The 22,873-nt window shown below is 55.1% G+C and overlaps 1 protein-coding gene across 5 annotated transcripts in view; it reads left to right on the forward strand.

Moving 5' to 3' along the window:
• Positions 1-22,873, forward strand: part of PDE2A (phosphodiesterase 2A) — a 92,757-nt gene that overhangs the window by 37,577 nt on the left and 32,307 nt on the right. For 3 of the 5 annotated variants that reach the window (XM_019744352.2, XM_074335823.1, XM_074335825.1), the window contains exon 3: positions 4,039-4,100. The exons of the other annotated variants lie outside the window; for them this stretch is intronic. In XM_019744352.2, the coding sequence (XP_019599911.2) occupies positions 4,039-4,100 (62 nt within the window). The remainder of the gene's footprint in view (positions 1-4,038; positions 4,101-22,873) is intronic. 5 annotated transcript variants of the gene reach the window in all.

The following is a 22,873-nucleotide window of genomic DNA, read 5'->3' on the forward strand; positions in this document are numbered from 1 at the left end:
GAGCTGCAACCACCTGCCTTGTTAACGGTGATGTTCAGTTATTAAAACAGAACAAGAAGCAATGGAGACAGATAGCTTGGGGTAGTGGGAGGCCCCCACCCCCAGTGAGGGACAGAAGGAGGGGCCGGGCTGGCATTAGGGGTGATGGAGACCCTCTCAACCTGGCTCCCCCGGGCTTTGTCTCCTGCCACAACACAATTGCTGTGTATGTATCTGTGAGACCTGCTACTCCGTAAGCTTGCAGGGTAAGGGGTCATTTCCTTCGTTCCCCTATCTCCATTCCTCAACCATTTCAGAATTATGGCAGAAAGAAGAGTGCCCTTGCCTCCCAGCCCCTAAAGTCTCTGGGCAGAAATGTTGACAGTGGAGGAAGGAGAGGCCTGCTCACCCCCACCCCCTCCCAGGCAGCCCCAGCCTGAGGGGGAAAACAGGACATGAACACTTCCTGGACACAGACATGGAAACGTACAAACCCCTGCCTGTGAGGTCCCCAAGTCCAAGGGCCTCTGACTAGGGCAGAGGCCAGGGCGGCCAGAAGGGTCGTGTGGGCATTGGCTGGTGACCCAGCAGCACCCCTTGAGTGCAGGCTGAGGAGGGAGGACCCTGCTCCTGCCCTGGGGAGGACTGTGAGAAAGGCTTAAGGAAATGGGGTCCCAGGCCAGGATGCCTGGAGAGCTGATGACTGGTGCTCCCCGGTGGCATGGGCCCACAGCCCAGCCTGGCACAAAGCCAGCCCATCTGTCCAATGGCTTGCTGCCTCTTAAATTGTGCCTCAGCACCCACGCCAGAGTTGGGGAAGGAACATCCAGGCAGGAGAGAAGGATCTCAGCCCTTTAGAGAGCCTGTCCCGGCTGGGTCCCTCAGAAGCCCGGGACCACTACGAGAGTCCCAGCCTGGAGGGTTCACAGATTAGGTGACAGAGGCTCGGAGTGGGCGCAGGTCACACAGCACTGGCAGGACCTGAAACCTGCCTTCCTGATTCCTGGTCCTGGGTGCTCCCCATTGCCTGCAGTTCTCCTCTTTCCCCTGGAACACCTGGGGAGCAGGAGCGGGGGAGAGGAGAGGAAGGTTAAGGGGTGGCAGAGCCCTGTCTGTCACTCCTCCATCTTTCTCCTCCCACAGGCCAGAAGGCAGATGGGGTGGCAACAGCTGCTCCCTGTCATCCACAAGGCTCCATTGTCTACCACCTTCTGTCTTGGCCCTGAGGGTAGGGCCCCCAGCAGGGAGCCCCGCCCCAGCTGCCCAACCCACAGTGGGCCTCCTCTCTTTTCACTGCATCACTCTCTTCTTCCTGCTGCCCCACCCTTTACTCTCATCGCTGCTTCCCTTGGACTCTCGCCCCACCCTGGTAAAGCCTCTGTCTCTGTCTTTTTGTGTCAGTCTCTCTCAAAAGATTGTTAGACTTGGAAGGGCCCTATATCATCAAGTCCAACTCTTTCATTCTTCCGGTGAGGAAGGTAGCTCCGCAAGGGGAAGGTCTCCGGAGGGGAAGTTGCACAGGAGGTTGTGGCAGGGCCCAGGTCACGGAAGCACACTGCCCTTGGTGGCCTGAGTCTTGGGTTTGAGGACAGACCAACCTGACAGGCTTCTCCCCTCAGCCCTGAGCTGGTCTCCCTTCCTCTTCTTTGCCCAGACTACTGTCCTCTGTGTCACTGTGCCTGCTGCCTGGCTGACCCCTCCTTGGGCATACCCTGCCCTTGGGACTCCATGACTGGAATGTGTACCCATGCACACGTGGACACATGCAAGTACATACATGAGTACATACAAGTCCCAGGTGAAAACCGATATCTCATAGTTAGGAGGCTGTCCTGGCACCTGTGTTCTTTTCCTTTAAGGTACCACACATCTTTTCCAGGAAGTCCCCCAGAATCTCCCTGTAGACTGTCTCCATCCCACTAGCCCCTTTGTCCCAACTGAGTTGTATGAGTTCCCTCTGTGACTTCAAGGGCCTGGCTGAGTCCCCCGAGTCCTGGAGCACCTCCTTCAGTGTTCCCTCCTTCTGTCTCCAGGAGGGCCTCAGCTTCCTGTGGCTGGGTGGGGAAGGCCCTGAGGTCCCCAGAGGACAGTGGGACAATGGGGAGGCGGTGACAGATGAGACATTGCGTCTTCCCCAAAGCAGGCTCCACCCTACCCTGACCTTCTGGCTGGTGGCTGGGACACAGTCCTGGCCTGTGGGCCCTTTGGGACTTAGGATCCTGGTCTGCCCCACACCTTGGACCTCTCAGCGCCGAGGGCAGGGAATCAGAGCTCCTGACCTCACAGCAGCAGTTCTCTCACTGGAGGCTGTGGAGCCAGGTCCCCAGGGCGCCAGCAGCATGTTACTGGGGTGGTGTAGGTACCCCAGGCTCTGGGAGGAATGAGCTGGCCAGCTCTGACGGGGAGTAGGCAGGAGGTGGGCTTATGGAGGAGCTGCGAATGCCTAGCTGAGGTGCCCCTCCACCTGTCCACCTTTCCCCATGTTTACAGTCGGACACACAGAACCACAGGGCACGGGGCAGTTGGGGAATCAAGTGAAAGTAGCTGCCCCTCTTAGAGAAGGGGGGGGCTGTCCTGGGACAGTGGGTGGGGCCTCAGAGGCCAATGTGGAAAAGGAGGCTCAGGCTTGTGGACAAAAGGGATGGGCCCTGGGGTCAGACACTTATCTGGGCCCTCGTCATTTCCTCTGCCGGACACGGCTAGGCTAACAGGGTCATTGCACAGAGGGAAGGAACGGGTCAGAGCCAATGCACACCAGCCCTACAGCGGACTCAGGCACATGGATGAACTTGTCGTGCCCTGGGCTGCAGTTAGTCCCCCATGGAAGCTCAGCCATGTGGCCACTGTCACCCTGGGAGATGGCCACATATAGACCATTGTCCTGCATCCAGACCCAGTCATGCTGGGCGACGCTCGGGCCCAGATGCAAGCATGGCTGAGCAGGAAGACCCCACAAGACACAGGCATGTGGGACAACCAGACACCCTGCCACAGCTGTACCACAAGCATCCACACACCAGGTGCAGCTGCTGTCACCCCTTTGGTGACCCTAGGAGAGCCATAGATTCCAGCAGTCATGGGCAGGCAGCCAGGGCCTGGGTAAGAAGAGGGGGCACCAGGCAGGGAACACAGAACCACCTCCCATACCAGACTGTGCCCTCCCCTAAGTTCTCTGAGTACCTGAGGCTGTTTATTTCCTAGCAAGAATGGGTGTCTCATTCCCCCTCCCCTTCCCCCGCCCCTTCCCCGTCCCCACCACATGCTTTCAAAGCTGCCAAATCAAATCAGCCCCTGCGCTCGCGCCAGGCTGGCATGGCGGCCAGCAGCTGACGGGAATGAAGCCAGGCTCAGAATATCCCGCCGCCTGTGCCTGTGCCATGCCTGGGCGCACATATTGGTGGAGGTGGGGGGGCGTAGCCAGCCCTTGGGCAGTGCTTGGGGGAGGCTGGGGTTTCTGGACACCACCTGGGTGGTGGGGTCCCAGAGATCGAGTGAGCAGGTCCCTGGTATAGCCACTAGTGTTCGAGGAGCTATGGAAATGTTGCTGATGAGACGCAGGTTGGGGGCGTCCAATCGGAGCCCAGACAACTGGGCACCAGGCTGGGATTGGGGGCTCATACACATGATCGCATTCATTTAGGATTCATAGCAACCCCAGCTGAGAGTCTAGCCCACGACTATGTGAGCTTGATACTACAAATCCCATTTTATAGATGGGGAAACTGAGGCTTAGAGAAGGGCAGTGAAGTTCCCTGGAGAGAAGCAGAAGCTCCCTGGGAAAGGGTAAAAATGTGGTAGATTCTACTTCTGAGGAGCCCCAGGCTGAAAGGAACAGCTTGGCTCTGTGTTCAGAGTTGAGGGGCAGAGAAAATGCCATAGATAGTGGTGCCCAAGGAAGCAGAAAACAAGAAGGGAGTGTGGGGAAAGAGCAAGGTACAATCAGGCAAGACTCCATGGCCCAGGCCTCCTGTGGAACACTAGGGACTGGGAGTGGGGCAGGCTGGGGAGAAGGGGAGAAGAACGGGTAGGCCTGAGCCCCTGGACTTCTTGTCTCTGCAGCCAGCCAGGACCTCCTTGCACAGGAGCCAGTGCCCCCAAGAAGTAGAGACGTCCGACTGGAGGTGAGAGCTCAGCAGACGGAGGAGTGGGTGGGCTTGGGGGTATGGGGGCACAGGCTGGGGGTCAGTCTGAGCATTGCCTCCAACCCTGGGAGGACCTGGAGGCTGGAGCCGAATCCCAGCCCTACCCCCTCCAGCCTAGGGTCACCCCCTCCCAAGACTACCTCCCCCACTGTGCTTCCCCACGGGGGGTTCCTTCCCACAGAGGACTGGCCTCCTTCCATGTCCTCCGGGAGTCATTTCAAACTCCTTCCTCATCCTCCCCACCCTCATCCAACGATTCTCCATTGATTCTCTACCCGAAGTATTTCTTGAATTCCTCTCCTCCTCTTCATCGTCGCTGCCTGCCCTCGTCCGGAACTTGTCATCCTACTCCTGGACGGCTCACTGCTGTCTGCTTTTAGTTGCCCCCATCTTCTATGTGGCTGCCAGAAGGTGCTTTCTAACACACAAACCTGAGCTTGTCACTGTTCTGCTAAAAACTTCTCCATGTAACCCAACCCCCTGCTCCCTCTGCGGCCCCAGTCAGGCTGCAGCCTCGCTCCATCCGTTCTTGCCTCCCCAGAACCACTCCTGCCGGCCTCTTCCTGCCTCAGCTTCCCAAATCCTTCTGGGCTCAGCTCTAGCCTCCCCTCCTCCAGGAAGCTTTCCGTGCCCCTCGCACTCCCTCCTCTGAGCTCTCCTGCCCTGGCTGTCAGACACTGGGGGGGCATTCTGTTGTCTGTGCCATTGGCGCCCTATTTGCTCCGTTATGTGACTCTGTATGTCTTTCCCTCTGAATTGTGAGCAACTTGAGCCCAGGGACTGTGATGGTTTTCATTTCTGAGTCTGAGTGCATTCATTTCCTTTGAGATGAGGGGTGCCATCCCTAGCCCCTGCCAGCGCCTTTGGGTGCCTTGTAGGAATCTACAGAGTTCAGAGGGAACTTGAAATGGGGGGGTGGTTGGCACAGAAGAGGGGTGTGTGTAAAATGGACCAAGCAGCAAGACCGACATGAGCCCACACTTGTGCCCACCCCTGGTTGAGAGGAAGGGGAGGGCTACTGCTGCTGTACGAGCTGCTCCTCTGTGCCAGGAGCTTTAACACACTTCCCTGTTTAATCCTCACAGCCGCCCTGTGAGGCAGACGCTGTTCTTCTCCTTTCACATTTGGGGCAGCTGAGGCCTAGTGGGGTCACACACTGAGTGAGTCAGGGGCAGGGCTGAGAGTGGAGACCAGATGTGGCTCATGCCCAACCCTCGCTCTCTCCCTGTCCTCCTGTAAGATGGGAAAGATGCCCACACAGGGCCTGGGGCACGGGGTGGGGGGGGTAGGGAGGCAGCATGGGCTCACAGCTGGGACGTGGGGCAAGCCCTGAAAATGTCCCTACAGATGGGAGCTGGGGAAGGGACTGAGGAGGGGGTCCTGGAAAGTCATTATTAATTTATTTAGGGCCATGGCATTTCAAGGGCGGGGGAAGCTCCCCCAGAGCTAGGACAGATGGCGTTCCTGGGAGCCAGCAGTGTGTCAGCAGCCACTGCCACCTGCCAGGAAAGACTGTATTTGTCATCCTCCCAGGAAGCCGTGAGGGGAGAGAGCTTTGGAGAAGCTGAGACCCTCCTGGGCGACGGGAGCTGGGCCTCAAGGAAAGGAGCCAGGCTCAGGCTCCTTGTTTGTGCCTCTGTTCACGGGCCCTTTGCCTAGGCCCTTGGCCCTGCTTCTGTGCATGGTCAGGCTCGGCCCTCCTGCCTAGCTCCGCAAGCTCATCCTCACCGTGGTGCATTCCTGCATCGTCCCCATTTGCTTCCTTTGCCTCTGTTCTCTTTCCACTTTTCCTTTGTCTGGGTCCGGCCGCCCCCTCCCTCAGACTGAGGATCTTAGGCTATGACCCCTTCCACCCTGCCCCCCACAAACACCCACCCAGAAGATGGCAGGTGTCTGCCTGGCCCCTTGGCAGAGCCAGTTCTATTTGTGGGTCTAGTTAGCACCCTATGCTGAGTGTCCAGGCCCACGTTCGGTCCTGCTGGGAGAGATGGGTTGCCACCCTCGGGGATTCCCCAACATAGAAAAGACAGCACTGGAGAGAGAAGGGACGGCTGTTGCTCCGACTATAGGCACAGCTGGAAGGAAAGAGAGAAGAGGGATGGGGGGTGATGGGGAGCCCTCCTGTCAGGGTGGAGGCTGGGGAGACAAGATGGCCTCATCTAATGGGCAGACCATGGGGTCGGATGGGCATGAGTTCAAGTCCCAGCTTCACTAATTCCTAGGTGTGTGATCTTGGGCCAGTCCCTTAACTGGCCTGAGTGTCAATTTCCTCACCTGTCAAGGGGATAAGAAGCTCCATCATTATTAGGCATAATCACACTTATTGGACATAATCACAGCAGAGCTGCTGGAAGACGTCACAAGGACAGTATGTGTGAGGTGCCTGGCTCAGGCCTGGCCCGCAGCAGGTCCTGGAGGGAATTGGCACCCTCCCTGCTTCCCTCAAGGGTGAGCTCCTTGGAGCCAGGACTAGGCTGTGTGCCCTATGAGACAGGGTGTACCCCAGGGCTGGGCTGGGTTCATGGAACGTCTGTGAGCACAGCACGTTTTCCTAGCACTGGCAGCACCACAGCCAGGGAGCAGGGCTGCCGGCACCTATCCCACCTAGCGGTGGTCTGTTTAGCACACCCTCTGGGATGGCTCCCTGGCCCCTGTGCCAGCCAGCCAACCTGGGGGAGGAGCTCTTCGGGGTCAGTCTGGAATCTGTGTTCGGGGGCCAGGGCCATGACTCCCTCTGGAGGTCAGGGCCGAAGCAGTTCACTCAGTGAACTGAGCACAGTGGGTCCATGCCCTCTCTGTGCTGGCTCTCAGGGCCCAGACGGGGACTTAGGAGCCCTAGCTGGGTTGCGGGCTAGGAGAGAGGCAGACGTAAACAAGGGCACAGGTCTCCACAGTGAGTACCCGGATGCGCAGCCTAGCAGCACTGGTTCCCCTGTTGCTGCGCATGGAAGAAGTAAAGACCACACCCCTTGGCATGTCATTGCCGGCTGGCAGGGCCCCCTCATGTCCACTGTTTGCCCCCAGACATGGCAGTGCTCACTCCCCAGGACACCAGCTCTTCCAGGCTTCCCTGCCTTTGCTCACACTGACCACTCTCTCTGGAGTACCTTTCCCTTTTTTCTCCACCGACTCCCTTTTTAAGCCCCAGATTAGTTGTCACCTCCTCTGTGAAGTCCTCTCAGATTGCTCCCTCTACCTCAGGTCAAATCAGTCTCCCCTCTTTCCTGGGTACTCACAGCCCCCAAGCTTTTCTGAGCTTTCAGTCAGGTAATTTGTTACCCCATGTAGTTATATATCCTTTCCCATGTTGTTGTAAACACCTGGGGCGTAGGAACCAAGACTGTTTCCTTTGTCTCTCCTGGGCCCACATGGGGCCTGGCTTAAGCCCAGTATATAGTAGATGCTCAATAAATACTTCTTGATTGAATGAGAATGGTTGTGAGGGGGTTGGAGCAGTTCCAAGAAGGGGGCAGTTGCTGGATTGGTGGCAGTCTTAGAGACTTCCTGGAACTTTGGAGGATGGGGAGGGCCAAGGCCACCGACTGATGAGGCCAGAGATCAGCTGGACAGTCAGAGGAGCTTCTGATAGTCAGCTTCTGAGAGGACCACCTGAGGGCAACGAGGACCAGCACAGGACTGGGAACAGCAGCTAGGGGAGCCTGGAACAAGACTCGGCTCCAGAAAGCTGGCTCTGTGTTGAGAACCTAGTTCCCAAAACCTCTCTGCCCCTGAGTCCTGAGCTGAGGAACGCTTGGTCTCAGAGGCTGGGGGGAGGCTGAGGCCACCAGTGGTGAGGAAGTGGACCCCGCATGCTGTGATAGTGATAGGCAGTGCCAGGAGCCAGGTGGTCATTTAAGGTAGGATTTCCATGGGGGTTGAGAAAGGCTTTGCAAGTGAAAAGAGCTGCTTGTGCAAGGACATGCAGGGTATGTGCTGTGGGTCTCTCTGGGAGAAGGGCCAATGTGCCACTGGAGCTCAAGTACCTGCAGGAAGCATTGGGGTGAGGCTGGAAGGGTTGCTTGCTGCAGGCAGACTTTTCTTGCCCGTAGTTAAAATTCTTGAGTGCTCATAACTGGCAGATGTGCCAGCCTCCTCCTGGATTCTGCACATCAGAAGCAAGTGGCTTCGATGATGCCCTCATGGCCCCGAGGGAGCTGCTGCCAACAACTTGGCCATAGCATCTGGCATCCATAAGGGCCCCGAGGCCATGCCATCTGTCTGTGCCCACCTGTTGGGCTGCACAGGCCTAGAGTGTGCGGGGACTTGGAGGCAGGGAGGCGGTCTCAGCTGCCACCCCAGCCTGTCTCTCTGTCTCTCTGTCCATCTGTCTGTCCACACCCCTGATAGATGAGGAAAGGCAGAGATGGGCAGATGCAGGCCTTGCCGTCAGAGACCGAATGGGGAGGCATCCAGTACCAGGGACTCACACCCAGAGAAGATAGCACGGAGCCTGCGTGAGGCTGGTGGGCAGGCCGAGGCTCAGCGAGGACCCGCCCCCTCCAGGGCTTGCAGTGGAGGCTCAGAGAGAAGCAAGGACTGGCTGGGCACACAGAAGGCAGGGCTGCAGCAGTGCTGGGCTAGATGCCGTGGACCAAGGACAAGAGTCCTCCAGCGGGCCCCTCCCCCACCACCCTGCCTGGTCCTTGGCTGTAAACACAAAGAGAACAAGTTCCGTTTCCCGGGAAATATTTATCTCAGGCAGTGTGGGGAGCGTGTGCTGGCCTCTGCGTGTCCTTCCTGCGGGCTGGCCTGGGGCAGGAGGTGAGGGGGCTTGGCATCTGTTGGGGGCAATCTGTGGGGCCCCCGAAGGCAGGGCAGGAAGGGCGTGCCCTGAGGCTTCTGCTTGGAGCCAGAATTTGAATGCTTGTTTGGGGGAGAGGAGGGAGCTGACAGGAGAGAAACTGGGTTTTCTCCAAATCCCACAACATAACCTCCTCCTCTTTCACGTTCCTCTCTTCATCCTTGTTGGCTCTCCTCTCCTGGCTTCCTGCATCCAAGCCTTGGCTCCTGTGTGGTGCCCTGACCTGTGATGCTTTTTCTTCCTCTTCCTCCTATTTCCTACTCTCAGCTGGCTTCTAACTCTCAAACCCCCTCACCCCGTCCTCCCACCCACAGTCTGTTCCCTTCCGCTGGCTCCCAGCAGCCTCAGACTGAGCCCTTGGACCCGTGTCTTGTCCCTGACTATAGGACAATGTCAGCTTCTTCCAGGCTACCCGAGGGTGTGCCATTGAACACAGGCCTAGGCACCCTGGGAGGGGGCAGGCCCCAGACGCCCTTTCAGTGGAGCCAGCACAATCCCGGGGTGATTGAATGGGGGGAAATCCCATGGGTCCAGCCAGCATGAGTGGGGCAGAGGGGCCCAGGGTTCCTGCTGGCCGGCTCCCGGGCTTCGGGCTGTGTCTCCCAGGCAGGGCCAGGCCTGACGGGGAGCCTGACAACAGGAAATCCTTGAAGGAACAAGCAGTGGCCGAGGACTTGGAGCACAACAACAGGAAACAACCTTGACATGGGGCAGCAGCTCTGGCGATTGTGCCCTGTGGGTGGGGGAGAGGGGAGCTTGTGGGCCTCAGGGTGATGCCGAGGTGCCACTGAGACACTGACTGTGGGGCAGGGGGTGTCCTGAGTGTGTGACATCGTGTGACATCAAGGATGTGACCTCAATCATGGGATACTGTGTGGAGAATGGCTGAGCCATTGAGTGCAACACTGGGTGTGACAGTGAGTGATACCAAGTGTGTGACTGACTGTGTGAGACACACAGTCAGTTGGAGACTGTGTGAGACAGTGGCTGTACCGCGGAGTATGTGACATTGTGATACTGGGTGATACTGATTGTGTGATGCTGGGTGATACCAAGTGTGTGACACTGAGGGTGTGACACCATGAGGAACAAATATGTAACTATGGATAAATAACACTATGTAGTAACACGTATGGTCTCGAGTTTGTGACTCAAGTGTTCGACACTGAATTGTGAAACCAAGTGTGTGCCCCACGCATATGAGAGAATGAGGCGGGTATGCCATTGAGTGACATCAAAAGTTCATGAAAACCAGTGTGTGATGCTATGTGACCCTGCGCTTGACATTGAATGTGTGATGTTACGTGTAATGGTTGTGACAATGTGACGTGTGAGCACATGACACTGCGTGTGATGCTGTCATGGGAAGACCCTGATGGTTCGGTCAGGGAAGAGACATGGTTCAATTTATGATTTTGAAAGATGGCTCTGGCTGCGGAGTGTTTGTGGGGAATGAGTGAAGGGGCTGAGAGGAGGCAGGCCGACACGTTGGAGGCTACGGCCCCTCAGACAGGAGATGGTGGCACCTGGGCTAAGGCGAGAGCAGAAGAGTTGCATGAACTCTTGGAGATATTTGGGAGGTAGAAATGATAGGATTTCTGATGAGTGAGAGGATGAGCGAGAGGGAAAACAAGGACGGTTCCCAGGTTTCTCACTTGAAGAACCAAGTGATGGATGGTGATGTTACCGAGATGGGTGAAGACTGGGGAAAGGTCAGGTTGGTGGGATGGGAGAGAGCAAGGAGGCAGAGGTGAAGAGACCTGTTTTGGACATAAGTCAGATGTGCAGGTGAAGATGTCCAGTGGGCAGCAGAGGTCATGCTGGGGAGATATTTGGGAGTTGGTAGGTGTGGCTGGTTTCTTAAACCGTGGACCTAGCTAGGATGACATAGGGAGAGAGCACAGGGAAAGAAGAGGTGAGACTGAGCCCCAGGCCCTGAGCCCTGTATACTCCATTATCTAGAGGCCGGGGAGGTGTGGAGGAGGAGCAAAAAGGCAGCTGAGAAGGTGGAGGAGACCAGGAGTGTGAAGCCCGAGTGGGAGGGGAGAGTTTAAGTGGGGGAGGGGTGTTGCTGCTGCACTGTGAGGCATGGCGGGGATGGGGAGATTTTGCTGGACTTGGCCACGTGCACAAGTCTGCCTGTCAACCATGTCAGTGACAGGGTGGAAACAGAAGCCAGATGGTCTGGGCAGGTGGTGAGAGGGAGGTGAAGACAAAGCACAGTTAGCCCTTTGGAGATGTTCGGCTATGAATGGATGAAGAGAAGGGGCATGGTCGCTGGAAAGAAGTGTGAGGTCAAGGGAGAGTAAAATTGTTTTTTATTATGGAATATTTTAAACACACACAATAGTAGAAAGCATAATACAATAAACTTGCCATATGCCCATCACCCAAATCTAACAGTTGTCAAGATTTGGGTACATTTAGTTCATCCATCCCTCCTCCCCACCCCCTTTTTTTTTCATTTTTTCCCCCTATAGGACTTTTTTTTTTTTTTTTTTTTAAAGATTTTGTTGGGGAACAGTGCGTACTTCCAGGCCTTTTTTTCCAAGTCAAGTTGTTGTCCTTTCAATCTCAGTGTGGAGGGTGCTGTTCAGCTTCAAGTTGTCCTTTCAGTCTTAGTTGTGGAGGGCGCAGCTCAGCTCCAGGTCCAGTTGCCGTTGCTAATTGCAGGGGGTGCAGCCCACCATCCCTTGCGGGAGTCAAACCGGCAACCTTGTGATTGAGAGCCCACTGGCCCATGTGGGAATCGAACCAGCAGTCTTCGGAGTTAGGAGCATGGAGCTCTAACCGCCTGAGCCACCGGGCCGGCCCCTCCCCTATAGTACGTTATTTAAAAATGTTTAATTGTGGGACAACTGGTTAGCTCAGTTGGTTAAAGCGCAGTGCTCTTAACAAGGTTGCCAGTTCGATCCCCACATGGGCCACTGTGAGCTACACCCTCCACAACTAGATTGAAGCAACAACTACTTGACTTGGAGCTGATGGGTCCTGGAGAAACACACTTAAATAAATTTTTTTTTAAAGTTAAAATTTTTTTTTAAATTGTGGTAAAGTATGTATAACATAAAATTTACCATCTTAACCATTTTTAAGTCAATAATTCAGTAGTGTTAAGTACGTCCACCTTGACGTGGTCAATCTCCAGAACTTTGTCATTTTGCAAAACACGTTACGCCCATTAAATAACTTTCCCTCCCCTACCCCCTGGCAATCACCATTCTATTTCTGTCTTCACGAATGTGATTACTCTAGGTAGCTCATGTAAGTGGAATCATACAGTATTGGTCCTTTTGTGACTGGCTTATTTCACTTAGCAGGATGTACCCCAGGTTCATCCATGTTGTTGCCTGTGTCAGAATGTCCTTCCCTTTTGAGGCCGATCTCTATTGCATATCTACATACACCACATTTTGTTTATCCATTCATCCACTGATGGACGCTTGGGTTGCTCCCACATTTTGATTCTTGTTTATAATGCTGCTATGACCATGGGTGTATAAATATCTCATCAAGATTCTGTTTCAGTTCTTTTAAATATATACCCAGAAATGGAATTGCTGGGTCATATGGCAATTTATTTTTAATTTGTGAGAAACACCATGGTTTTCCACAGCAGCTGTACCGTTTTACATTTCCATCAATAGTGCACCAGAGTTCCAATGTGTCCACTTCCTTGTCAGCACTGGCTAATTTCTATTTTTTTGTTTTTATGGTAGCCATACTAATGTCTGTGAAGTGGTAACTAATTGTGGTTTTGATTTGCATTTCCCTAGTGATTAGTGATGTTGAGCATCTTTCTCATGTGCTTGTTGGTCATGTGTATATATTCTTTGGAGAAACGTCTATTCAAGTCCTTTGCCCATTTTTAAATCAGGCTGTTTGTTTTGTGCTTGCGTTGTAGGACGTTTTTTCATATATTCTGGATATTAACCCTTATCCCATATATGATTTGTAAATGGTTTCTCACATTCCATAGGTTGCTTTGCTGAAGTATTTTAAAATAAATACTAGACATCATGTCATTTCCCCAAAGGTGGATTTTATTAAGATCACAAGGTCCTGGACGAGGCTGAAATGTGACAGTGCAACACAGAGCCAGCTTGGGACTGTGCATGATGCTGTGTGAGGCTGATTCAGTGGACACTAGGGACATGGTCTGCGACACGGAGAACGGGGCCCCCTGACCAGGGTGATAGTTTCACCGTGTGTCTCCCTGTGACACCAGTGATGCGTGATACTATGGACACCATGAAATGACTATGTGTCACTGAGTATGTGGGACCTGCCATGGGAAGGCAACAGTGATTGTGTCCCTGTGTATCATCCTGGGGTGATGGCTGTGCCACAGATTGGGACCCAGTGTGGGAGTGAGTGTGCTGTGGGTGAGGGGGGTGTGGTCCATGTTGGCTCAGCCTCAGCCTCAGCTGCTGACCGTCAGCGGGAGGACAGACGCCAGGGAGTGGAGGAGGACTGCCCGATGGGGACCAAAGTGGTGTCTGGGCCCCAGGATGCACTGGCATGAGGCCTCCTCCTTCCTCTGACCTCGCCAGGAAGGTTTCCTAGAGCCAGGATGGGGGCACCCCAGTGGGATGCTGTGGGCCCTAGGTAAGAGCAAAGGCGCTGGTGTCAGCCAGGCCTGTCTGGCTCTGCCATTTAGCAAATTGTTTTGTCTTTGAGCCTCAATTCCCTCAAGTAGAAAATGGGGCTGTTGGGAGGATTACATGAAACAGCGCTTTTAAATGAACGAAGTACCTGGCACTAAGCAAATGCTCAGTGGTCTCTTGGGGAGCACCGCTGCTCATATCCGTCTGCCCAGAAGCCTCGTTGAGGGGAGCACTAGTGAGTGTGCAGAGAGGGTGTACTGAATGCTGTCGTGCTCCCCTGTGCCCACAGCCCTCCTCTCTCCCCTGCTCCCCTCTGCTCGGTGCTGTCAGTGCCTCACCCTCCAACTGGCTAAGCTCCTGCTGTCCTCACCCACTGTCAGCCCCCCGCCCAGGCTCCTGCAGCCTCATTCAATTAGGCCAATGCAATTTGCTCAAGAAAAAAACCCATAATTTGGTTAATCACACCAGTAGGGGATCTGGCCCGGTGGGGAGAGTAGGGATGGGTCCCAACAGCTGAGAGCACGTCTGGAAGGGCCCGTCTCTCATGACCCCCCCACCCACTCCCTTGGGCTCCATGGAGGTGCCCACAGAGTCCAAAGCTTGGGTCTCCCCAACTCCAGCTACAGAGGTGTTGAGAGAGAAGCTTGGACGGCCCGGGTTCACTTGTGTCCCTTGGACAGTCCCTGGTCTTTTCCATGTCCCAGTCTCCCTGTCTGACAATGGGAGCTGGGCTGGGGGAGCGGGGGCGCCTCTGAGCCCCCAGCCGTCCCAGGTCTGCTCAGGCGCCTGCACGGCTTCAGGGGCGCCTTCTCTCTTGGGCTCTGGGGAAGGAGGAGTGAAGGGAGGGTGGAGGAGACAGAGCCCCAGGGGAAGCTCAGAGGGGTAGGTGCATCCCAGTCCCAGTGTCAGAGACCCTCTAGTCCCAGGCTGCACACCTGGAGTGACAATGGAAGGAAGGGAATGGCTATTTCTCGGCCACCTGCAAAGCCGTTGCTTCTAAGCTCACAGGTTGTATCTTGCACTTGGGACTCCAGGAGGTGGGGCAGCTGTGACACCCAGCCCACGTCCCCACACTGCCAGTCCTTGCCCCTCAGGGCTGCATTTGCCCAGGGGGCTGGGATCACCTCTTTCTAACTTGCACAGAGGTGGCCTACCCACCTGCGGGGAACCAGCTGAGGCAGGATTTGTATGGTTCCAGTTTAGTCTTCTCAGCAGCGCTGGGAGAAGGCACCATTTTATAGATGAGGAAACTGAGCCCAGGAAGGTTAAAAGACGTGTCCAGTGCCACATTGGTGATGTGTGACAGGATGGGGATGAGAGCCCAGGGCTGGCAGAGGTGATGGAGGAGGTGATGGGATGTACGGAGGAGGAGAATCAGAACCCCCACATGCAGACACAGCATCTCAGCCACACACTCACTCACTCATTTGGAGACAGAACCAGCCACTGGGGAACTCACAGTCCCTCAGTCAGTGACACACGCACTGCACACACCCAGGCTCACACAGATATGCACACGGGCCGTGATGGTCACTGCACGTGCAGATGGCTCATGCACACACGTGGACACCGGGGTACTCACACGTTTACACTCTCACACACATTCTCCCACAGAATTGCAGACCCACATGCTTTCACACATTCTCCTGGTGACCCAAGGGACATATTCTGCCGTGGTCACATGATGGCCCAGAGGGACATGCTTTATGGACGACTAATGGACAGGCCACACATGTACTTAGGTCACCAGCCAAGCGGGAGCTCCCACGCAGTAAGAGAAAAAGTCAGTTTTGATGAGTGTATCCAGAAATTGGCAATCAAAGAAAGTCACACAAAAACCATTTTAATTTTCATTTCCAAGACAAAATTTACATAGGGTCTGGTGGGTGGGTGGGGGGCATTATCATCCTTTTAGTCTATCTTTTAGGTTTCTAAAGGATCTGCTCAGATTCATAGGCACAACAATCACGTGAGGTCTCCTGGGCTCACATGTTTACCCAGCCCTGGGCGGTGTATGTGTGTTTGTGTGTGTATGTGTGTGGGGTGTGTGTGTACACATGCATGCTCAGTGGCTCCAGGATCCTTGGGATGTGAGGAGAGAGAGTAGGAAAAGATCCAGAGAGTCTGGATGTTTGTTCTCTGGCCTCCGGGGCCCTCCAAAGGCAAACAACTCTGGCTGCCAGGCTGCTTTCCCCCAGGCGGGGTGGATGGGTTGCGTAAGGAGTCCCACTGCCTCCGAAGTCCCACTGACAGCGACCCTGCATAATGATGCAGTGTGACCGAGGCCCATGGCCAGCTTCCTGTGGGCTCATGGGCCCATCACCTCCTCTCTCTGGGGCTCAGTTCTCCCATCTGGAAAATGAAGGCAAGGAGGAGTAGACTGGATGGCTTTCCCCTGGAGACTGAAATTGAGAGACATTACAGTGCTGGGTGCAGAAAAGAAAACCAAAGCTGGGGAGGGGCGATGGATGAGCATATAGGGGCCAGGGTTCAGGGCAGGGTATGGGGCCCGAGAGTCTGCAGTCTCTTTCCACCAATGTCCCCTTACCTGGAGAAGGGCTGTGCCTCAGTGCCAACTACCCCTCCGGGTCCCTACAGCCCAGCCCCTTGCTGATGTGCCCAGGGGAACAGTGCAGGGGAGGTGACCACTGGAGGACAGGACCAGAGGGGTAGAACTGCATAGCAGGGGCAGGGCACTAGAGCAGGACAGATTAGCGCCAGGCCTGGAAGTACAGGAAGGGAAAAGAGAGGCCATCCCAGTGCAAGAGACGCAAATGCAGGAGCCAGGGCCTAGAGGGGGGAGAGACGAAGGGGTGGGGGAGTAAGGTTGGAGAGTTAAAATGAGGCTAGAGCATGGGCGTCAGTAGGAACAGTAGTGACACCAAATCAGAAGGAACAACAGTAGTGCTGCCGAGTGCTCAGAGCTTTACAGACAGCTCCCAACAAGGCCTGAGTGCTCAGAGCCTATCCCAGGGGCCCCGGGGCCATGGCAGTCCTGCCAGGGAGGGATACAGTTAGATTTACTTTGAACAAAGCACTGCAGGAGGGGTGAGGGTGGGGGGGGGGCAGCTCAGAGAGGTTTCTACCCTGGAGACACGTGGATGAGAGCCCAGAGGCAGGGGCATGCCCGAGATGAACCCTGCCCAGAAGAGTCCTCACTCCAACCCCCAATACAGAGGGCTATTTTTAGAAACAATAAAAGTGCTCACACATGCCTGCAGGGGCAGAGAGAAGGAGGGGGGCCAGAAGCCAGCACAGAGGGAAAGGGTGGACCCCACTCCTGCTTCCAGCTCTGGCTCTGTCTTCAGGGCTGGGGAGCCTATATGAACCTGGCCAGTCCTGTGTCCCCTGCCCCTATCCCCAGGGTCTCCTCTTGGCTCTTGTCTGTCCCTCTGCTTCTAAATCAGTCCTTGGCTGTCCACTCTCTTTCTCATACTCCCCCTCCCCCCAGTATTTGGGGAACAGCTGGGATGGGCCAGGCCCTGAAGACAGAGCCAAATACAGTCATAGGACCAAGCAGTGAGGCTGTGGGAGAGACACACAGCAGAGAACAGACAGCAAGAGGGACAGACATGGAGAAGCCACAGAGACTGACAGACAGAAACCCAGAGCTCAGGACAGAATCAGGGAGAATCAAACTCACTGAGCCCTTTTCCCAGGGCACAGAGTCTCTGGCAGCCCCCCACCCCAATCCTTGATTGCACACCCTTGGGGATAGGGAGGTCACCCCGCCCTCCTGCCCAGGCTTCTCCTTTGTGGTAGGACTGACTCACAACAGGCTTACATCCGCCTCCTGGTGACTGCCCCCAGCGGCCCCAGCCAGGACGCAAGCACAGGAGAGGCATCAGGTGACCAGAGGACTGGGACAGCAGTGATGACAGGGATGGTGTTGATGTGCCTTGGGAGCAGGGAGTGACATAGACGACAGTGTGAGCCATGGCGCGGAGGCACTATTGGCACTGCCATGTGGAGAGGCTGCCCACGGTGGGGAAGGCACAGGAAGAGCCCCGAGCCTGTCCTGCCTCCCTGATCTGAGGTCTGCCTCCCAGGACCATCTTCCACCTCCCCACATGCAGCCCTTGCCTCCTTCCCTCTGCCCACCTGACTATTCCCGTATCCCCGCCTTTCCTGATCCCAGTCCCTGTGCGGGGACTGAGGGATCCCAGGGAATCAGGCCCTCAGAGGTCTGAGTGTTCATACAATTCCTACCTTCCCTCCCCAACTCCTTACCCCTTCCCGTTCTTCACCCCTAAACCTAGCCCTTGAGGGACCCAGGGGGGCCTGGGACAATCAGACGGGCCTTTTGGAGGAGGCAGGAACTAGAGGAGAAGCGGAGACTGGCTTAGAAAAACTCGGGGGCCCGGAAAGAGCTGGTTGTGAATACTGGAGGGGCTGAACTCATCATGTTGGGGGGCACCCACAGTGTGGGGGGGTTCCGCCAGGACTGGGCTCAGGTGTATTCTACAGTGCACGTGTCTCCAGTGTGGCTCAGAGACTGGAGACGCGGCCCTGTTGGAGTAACAACTGAAGCTGGAGTCTGCGAAGGGTGGGAGGAGGGAAAGAAGGGGGCGGGGGAGGAAAAAGGGGAAACAAAGGAGGAAGGAGAGGAAGAGAAAGACAAAGGAGGAAGATGGGGAAAGGGCAGGCCTTCCTTTAGGGTTGGGCTCCTGAGCTCCAAGTGGCCCCACTGCCCCACTTCACCCTTCTGTGCAGCACCCTCTTTGGGCCCTTGCCTGAGGAGGCTCCCTCCTGTGATGGGCGTGGCATGGACTTGCTGTCAGAAGATTGGCTCTTCTCATCTGAACAAGACCCCTCCTCTCTGATCCTTAGCCTTCTCACCTATAAAATGCAATGGTCAAACAGGCACCTCCCAGGGTTTGTAGAACTAGAGACAGTGCATGTCCTTGAGTCTCAAAATATGGTCCCTGGGCCTTCAGCAGCAGCAGCAGCATTTTAGAATGTTCTGGAAATGCAGATTATTGGCCTCATCTCAGACCTACTGTACCAGAAACTCTGGGGGTGGAGCGTGGTAATCTGCATGTTGACAAACCCTCTGGGGGATTCACATTCAAGTTTCAGAACCACTGGTGGGCACCTCTAGAATATAGTAGGTGCTTGGGAAAGGTCGTTCCCTTTCTCAAAGCCCGATGACCCACACAAGCAGGGCACTGACATTTGAACTTCTCCAACTGTGGCCTGGGTCTGTCTCCTTTCGGTTCCTTCAGATCAGTCTCTCATGGGTCACCAAGCCTTTCTCCTCTCTTCTGCCCCTTGTCCCGGTCAGCCTTGCTGAGGGGAGGTCTGGACATGTAAGATCTTAGCATCCTGGGCAGCCCTTCTCTGTGTATTTAAGGCACCATATGTGTTAGTGGCAGCTCCTCAGGCAGGTGGCAGGCAGCAGGCGTGGGTGGCGGGAAGTGGGGGAGAGGGCTGCCTCTCCCACTTCCTTGTAGAGTCTCCTAACTCTGCAGGGCTAGGCGTGCTGTGAGGGCTGTGAGCTCACAGAGTAAGCTTGGGGTACTTGGACTCAGCCTGGGGTCAGAGGCCCAGCCAAAGGGGGTCCCCAGGAGGCCTCCTTTGGGGAGTTTTGCCAGTCACTCTATGGAGCATCTGGGCTTGCTAGTGCCAGGCACGTGCTGGGCACAGAGACAGATTTGCTCCTTTGCCCGTGAAGGCCCTGTTCTCTGGGAAGATGAAAGACTGTGTATATTGTCCACCAGAGTGGGAGGCAGGAAGCAAGTGTGGAGATGGCATCTGCCTTGACACCCCTGATCTCTCCTGTCATGGCCACCTTTCTGGGTTCCCCCATTCTGTGGGTGCTCATCTTTGGTCAGGTACTCCCCCCAAACACATGCATGCGTGCACACACACACACACACACACACACACACACACACACACCAAGTTCTCAAAGTGAATGCTTGGAGGTTTGGGGCAGAAGAGACAGGAGTGGGTGGAGGCAGCAGTGCACAGGAGGGAAATGGCAGCAGAAGCCATGGGAGAGGAAAGAGGATTTGGAGGTAGGAAAAGACACTGAGACTCTTGGAAATGAGACAGGAGAGCAGCCTATGAAAGAGATGGATGTTGACTGAGGGAGGCACGGAAAGGAGAGCGATCCACATGGGGAGATCGGAGAGACAAAGCCTGAGAGAGACAGAGAGACTGCCCCAGGGGGAAGGAAAGAGGAATAGAAAGGGAGAAGCGCTCCAAGGTCCTGGAGGATCTTGAAGGACCCCCCCCCCCCCAGAGAAGAGGACACCAATGCCCAGAGAGAAAGGAGGGTGCCCTACCCTCAGGCCACACAGGAGGACCTCGCATAAGCGGAGTTGGAAGAATCAGTGTGTATGGCCTGTCCCAGTAACACAGTTGAGTCTTGGGAGGTCCTTGACTAATGGGTTTGATAGCATTACCTTCTTCTAGGCCGCCATGAGGGGCACTGGGAGGCTTTATTCCAGAGAGGGACGGGGGGACTCTAGGTTCCAGGTGGGGGGACAGCAAGAGGTGGGTTTATGGTGGTAGGAAAAGACATAGCAACTCATGGAGACAAGACAGGAGAAGAGATTATGACAGTGACACTGACCTTCACGAATGGCATTGGTCCCTGTGCTGGTGGCACCAGAAAGGATAAAGCCAAGGTGTCTGGCTTCATAAAGTCCTAGGCATTACGGAGTTAGAAATAATTTAATCCAGGCCCTCTCCCCTGCCCAAACCAGTGCAGAAATGCTGATCCAGCCTCAATGCTGGCTCCAGAGGAGCCAGGTTCCTCCTTTCTGGGTGTGGTACCTGGGGTGAAAGACTAGTGCGTGGGGAGTGGCACTGTCTGTGGTGCTGAGTGCCTACCTCCAAACGCAGAGCTGCAGGTAGGGAGCTGGGGAAAGGAGGAAGGCTGCGTCCACCTATCATCCATCCGTCCGTCCGTCCGTCCGTCCATCCATCCATCCATCCATCCATCCGTCTATCAATCTATCCATTCATCTATCTACCCACCCATCTTCAATGAATTTAAACACAAAACCATAGAGCTATATGTTGCAGGAAAGACTATACGGAAGGACTCGTTTTTACTAGTGAGGAAACCGAGACCTAGCAGAAGAAAGGGGCCTGCTAAGGCCACACAGAGCTTCTGCAGTCCATCTAGGACAGGACTGGAAATTGCTGCTTTTTTCTACACACCACCAACTCTCCCCTGGGGTCTGGGAAACTGCCTGGTTGTTATGCTGACATTTATACTGATGCCTGTTCAAAAAAGCTTCGAGGGCAGGAAATATGACCTCTTTCACCCCACCCTAAGCCTGGGCTGTGAGTGTGTGTGTGTGTGTGTGTGTGTGTGTGTCTGCCTAAGTGCATATTTATGAGTGCATTGCTTATATGGTTGCACTTACCAGTATGTGTGTGTCTGTGTGTGCATATATGTTGGGCAGTGGTTATGGGCATGGTGATATATGTGTGTGACACTTGTAGATGTGCATGAGAGCAGGTGTAGCTCTGTCTGAGTTTTCCCTTTCCTCTCCTTCTTAAGATTCCTGGGGCTCTAGCCCTTGACTTGAGTCTCATTAGTTCCTCGCCTGTGCCTCCCACCTGGGAATTTCCGTGTTTCCCATTCTCAGCTGCTCCTCGCTGATTTTCTCCTCCCTTCACTGGCGCAGCCACCGTGCTCTCTGAGCCCCACCTCATGGGCTTTGGAATTTGAGCCATTTCCTTTCTGAGTTGATGCAGTGGAGGTGAGGTTGCTTTGAGATCTGGGGAAGGTTCCCGGGAGGAGGTGGCATTTCAGCAAGCCTTCAAGAAGCTTTTGTGGGCCAGGTGTGACGTGGCCCTTCCCAGCTGCAGTTCTACACCCAACACCTGTTACTCCTGGGGTGGGCCGGACAGGGCCAGGAAAGATGCCAGGCATAGAGCCCAGACTTCACCGGCCATGTCTGCATCCAGCCCGCTCTGACTAAGGATAGGAAGCCCCCTCCCTGCTTTTGCCCCAACTCTCCCCAAGTTTCCTATCCCATTCCCCCCTCACCACCATTATCATGCCCTTAGCCTGAAGAGTCACAGAAAACTGACCAATCAGAACAAAGGCCAGATGGGCACCCACCAATTCCAGTAAAGGACAGGTCAGGGCATCCCCCAATCCAAGTAAAGGGTAGGTGAAGGAGCCCACCAATCAGAACAAAGGACAGACTATTCTCTCTAAGCCCACTGGGGAGGGAGCTGGGGGTCAGATGCAGAGCAGGAGCCAGACAGGGCCTGGAGATCAGAGACTTGGGTTCTGGACCCGGCTCTGCCCTAACTGCCTGGCTGACCACAGCTGGGGCATTGCTTCTCTTCGAGCCTCAGTTTCCTCATCTGTCAAATGGGGAGACTTAGCTGTCCCAAGCCCATGGCTTTGAACAATTTCTTTGTCTACATCAGGGCTCAGCCCATCACCACCTCGGCCCCTCTTCTCCAACTGCCACATCACACACATATCGAACTCCACTGAAGGGCAGGGTCCCTCAGTACTCAGCTTGTCCACCGCCCTGTCTCCAGCCAGGAGCAGACCTAAAGCAACACCACCTTCTAGGGCCCTGCCTTGGAAGCCCCAGTCTGAGGAGCTGGGTTGGCAGACTTGATTTCGGGATTGTGTGAGGAATCAGCTCTTCCTCCTCTCTTCAGTCTGCAGAATTGACCTTGAAAGGCCCCAATAGCCTACGTGTATATTATGCGAGCAGGTGTTTCTGAGCTCTGGCTCTGTGAATCCGTAAGGAAATAGCTGCACGTGTGTGAGCCTGCGTGCATACCCGGAAAGGGTCTGAAGGCATGCTGGGTGTTTCTGTGAGGATGTGAAGGCCTGTGGTTGTGTGGCTGGTAGGTGTGGTGTTGAGGTGCACCTAAGGACAGTTGTTCCAATGTGGGGGTTGTATTGCTTGGAAGCCGCAGCTTCTGTTCGAGGACAGAGACATAGCCCTCTGATCAAAATGTGTCTTCATCCTTGAGCGTTGGGAGGGATCAAAGGGAGGCTGGGGGTTGGGGAAAGCAATGCCAAGTGAGCATATGGGGAGAAAGCCCACTTCTCCCCGCTCCTGGGAACACTGGACTGGGAGGGAGTGGGGTGGGGAGGACACTGAAGCTAAGAAGACACAGGGTGAAATCTGGAGCTGAAGTCTGGACACCAGTGCAGGAATCCTCTCGGTGGTCTCTCTGAAAAATGGGCATTTAGCCCATTCTTACACACCCTCGGGGATGGGAGCTCACTTCCTCCCTCTCTCCTGGTAGCCTCTGCCTATGCAGCGTGGCTTTGCCTGGAAGAAGGTCCTTTATCCCACTGGGCAATAGCAGCCTCCTGTGAAATCTTATCAGTCTCCAGGTTGTCC

This window comes from Rhinolophus sinicus, linkage group LG06 (genome assembly GCF_036562045.2).
Source record: "Rhinolophus sinicus isolate RSC01 linkage group LG06, ASM3656204v1, whole genome shotgun sequence".
Taxonomy (NCBI): Eukaryota; Metazoa; Chordata; class Mammalia; order Chiroptera; family Rhinolophidae; genus Rhinolophus; species Rhinolophus sinicus.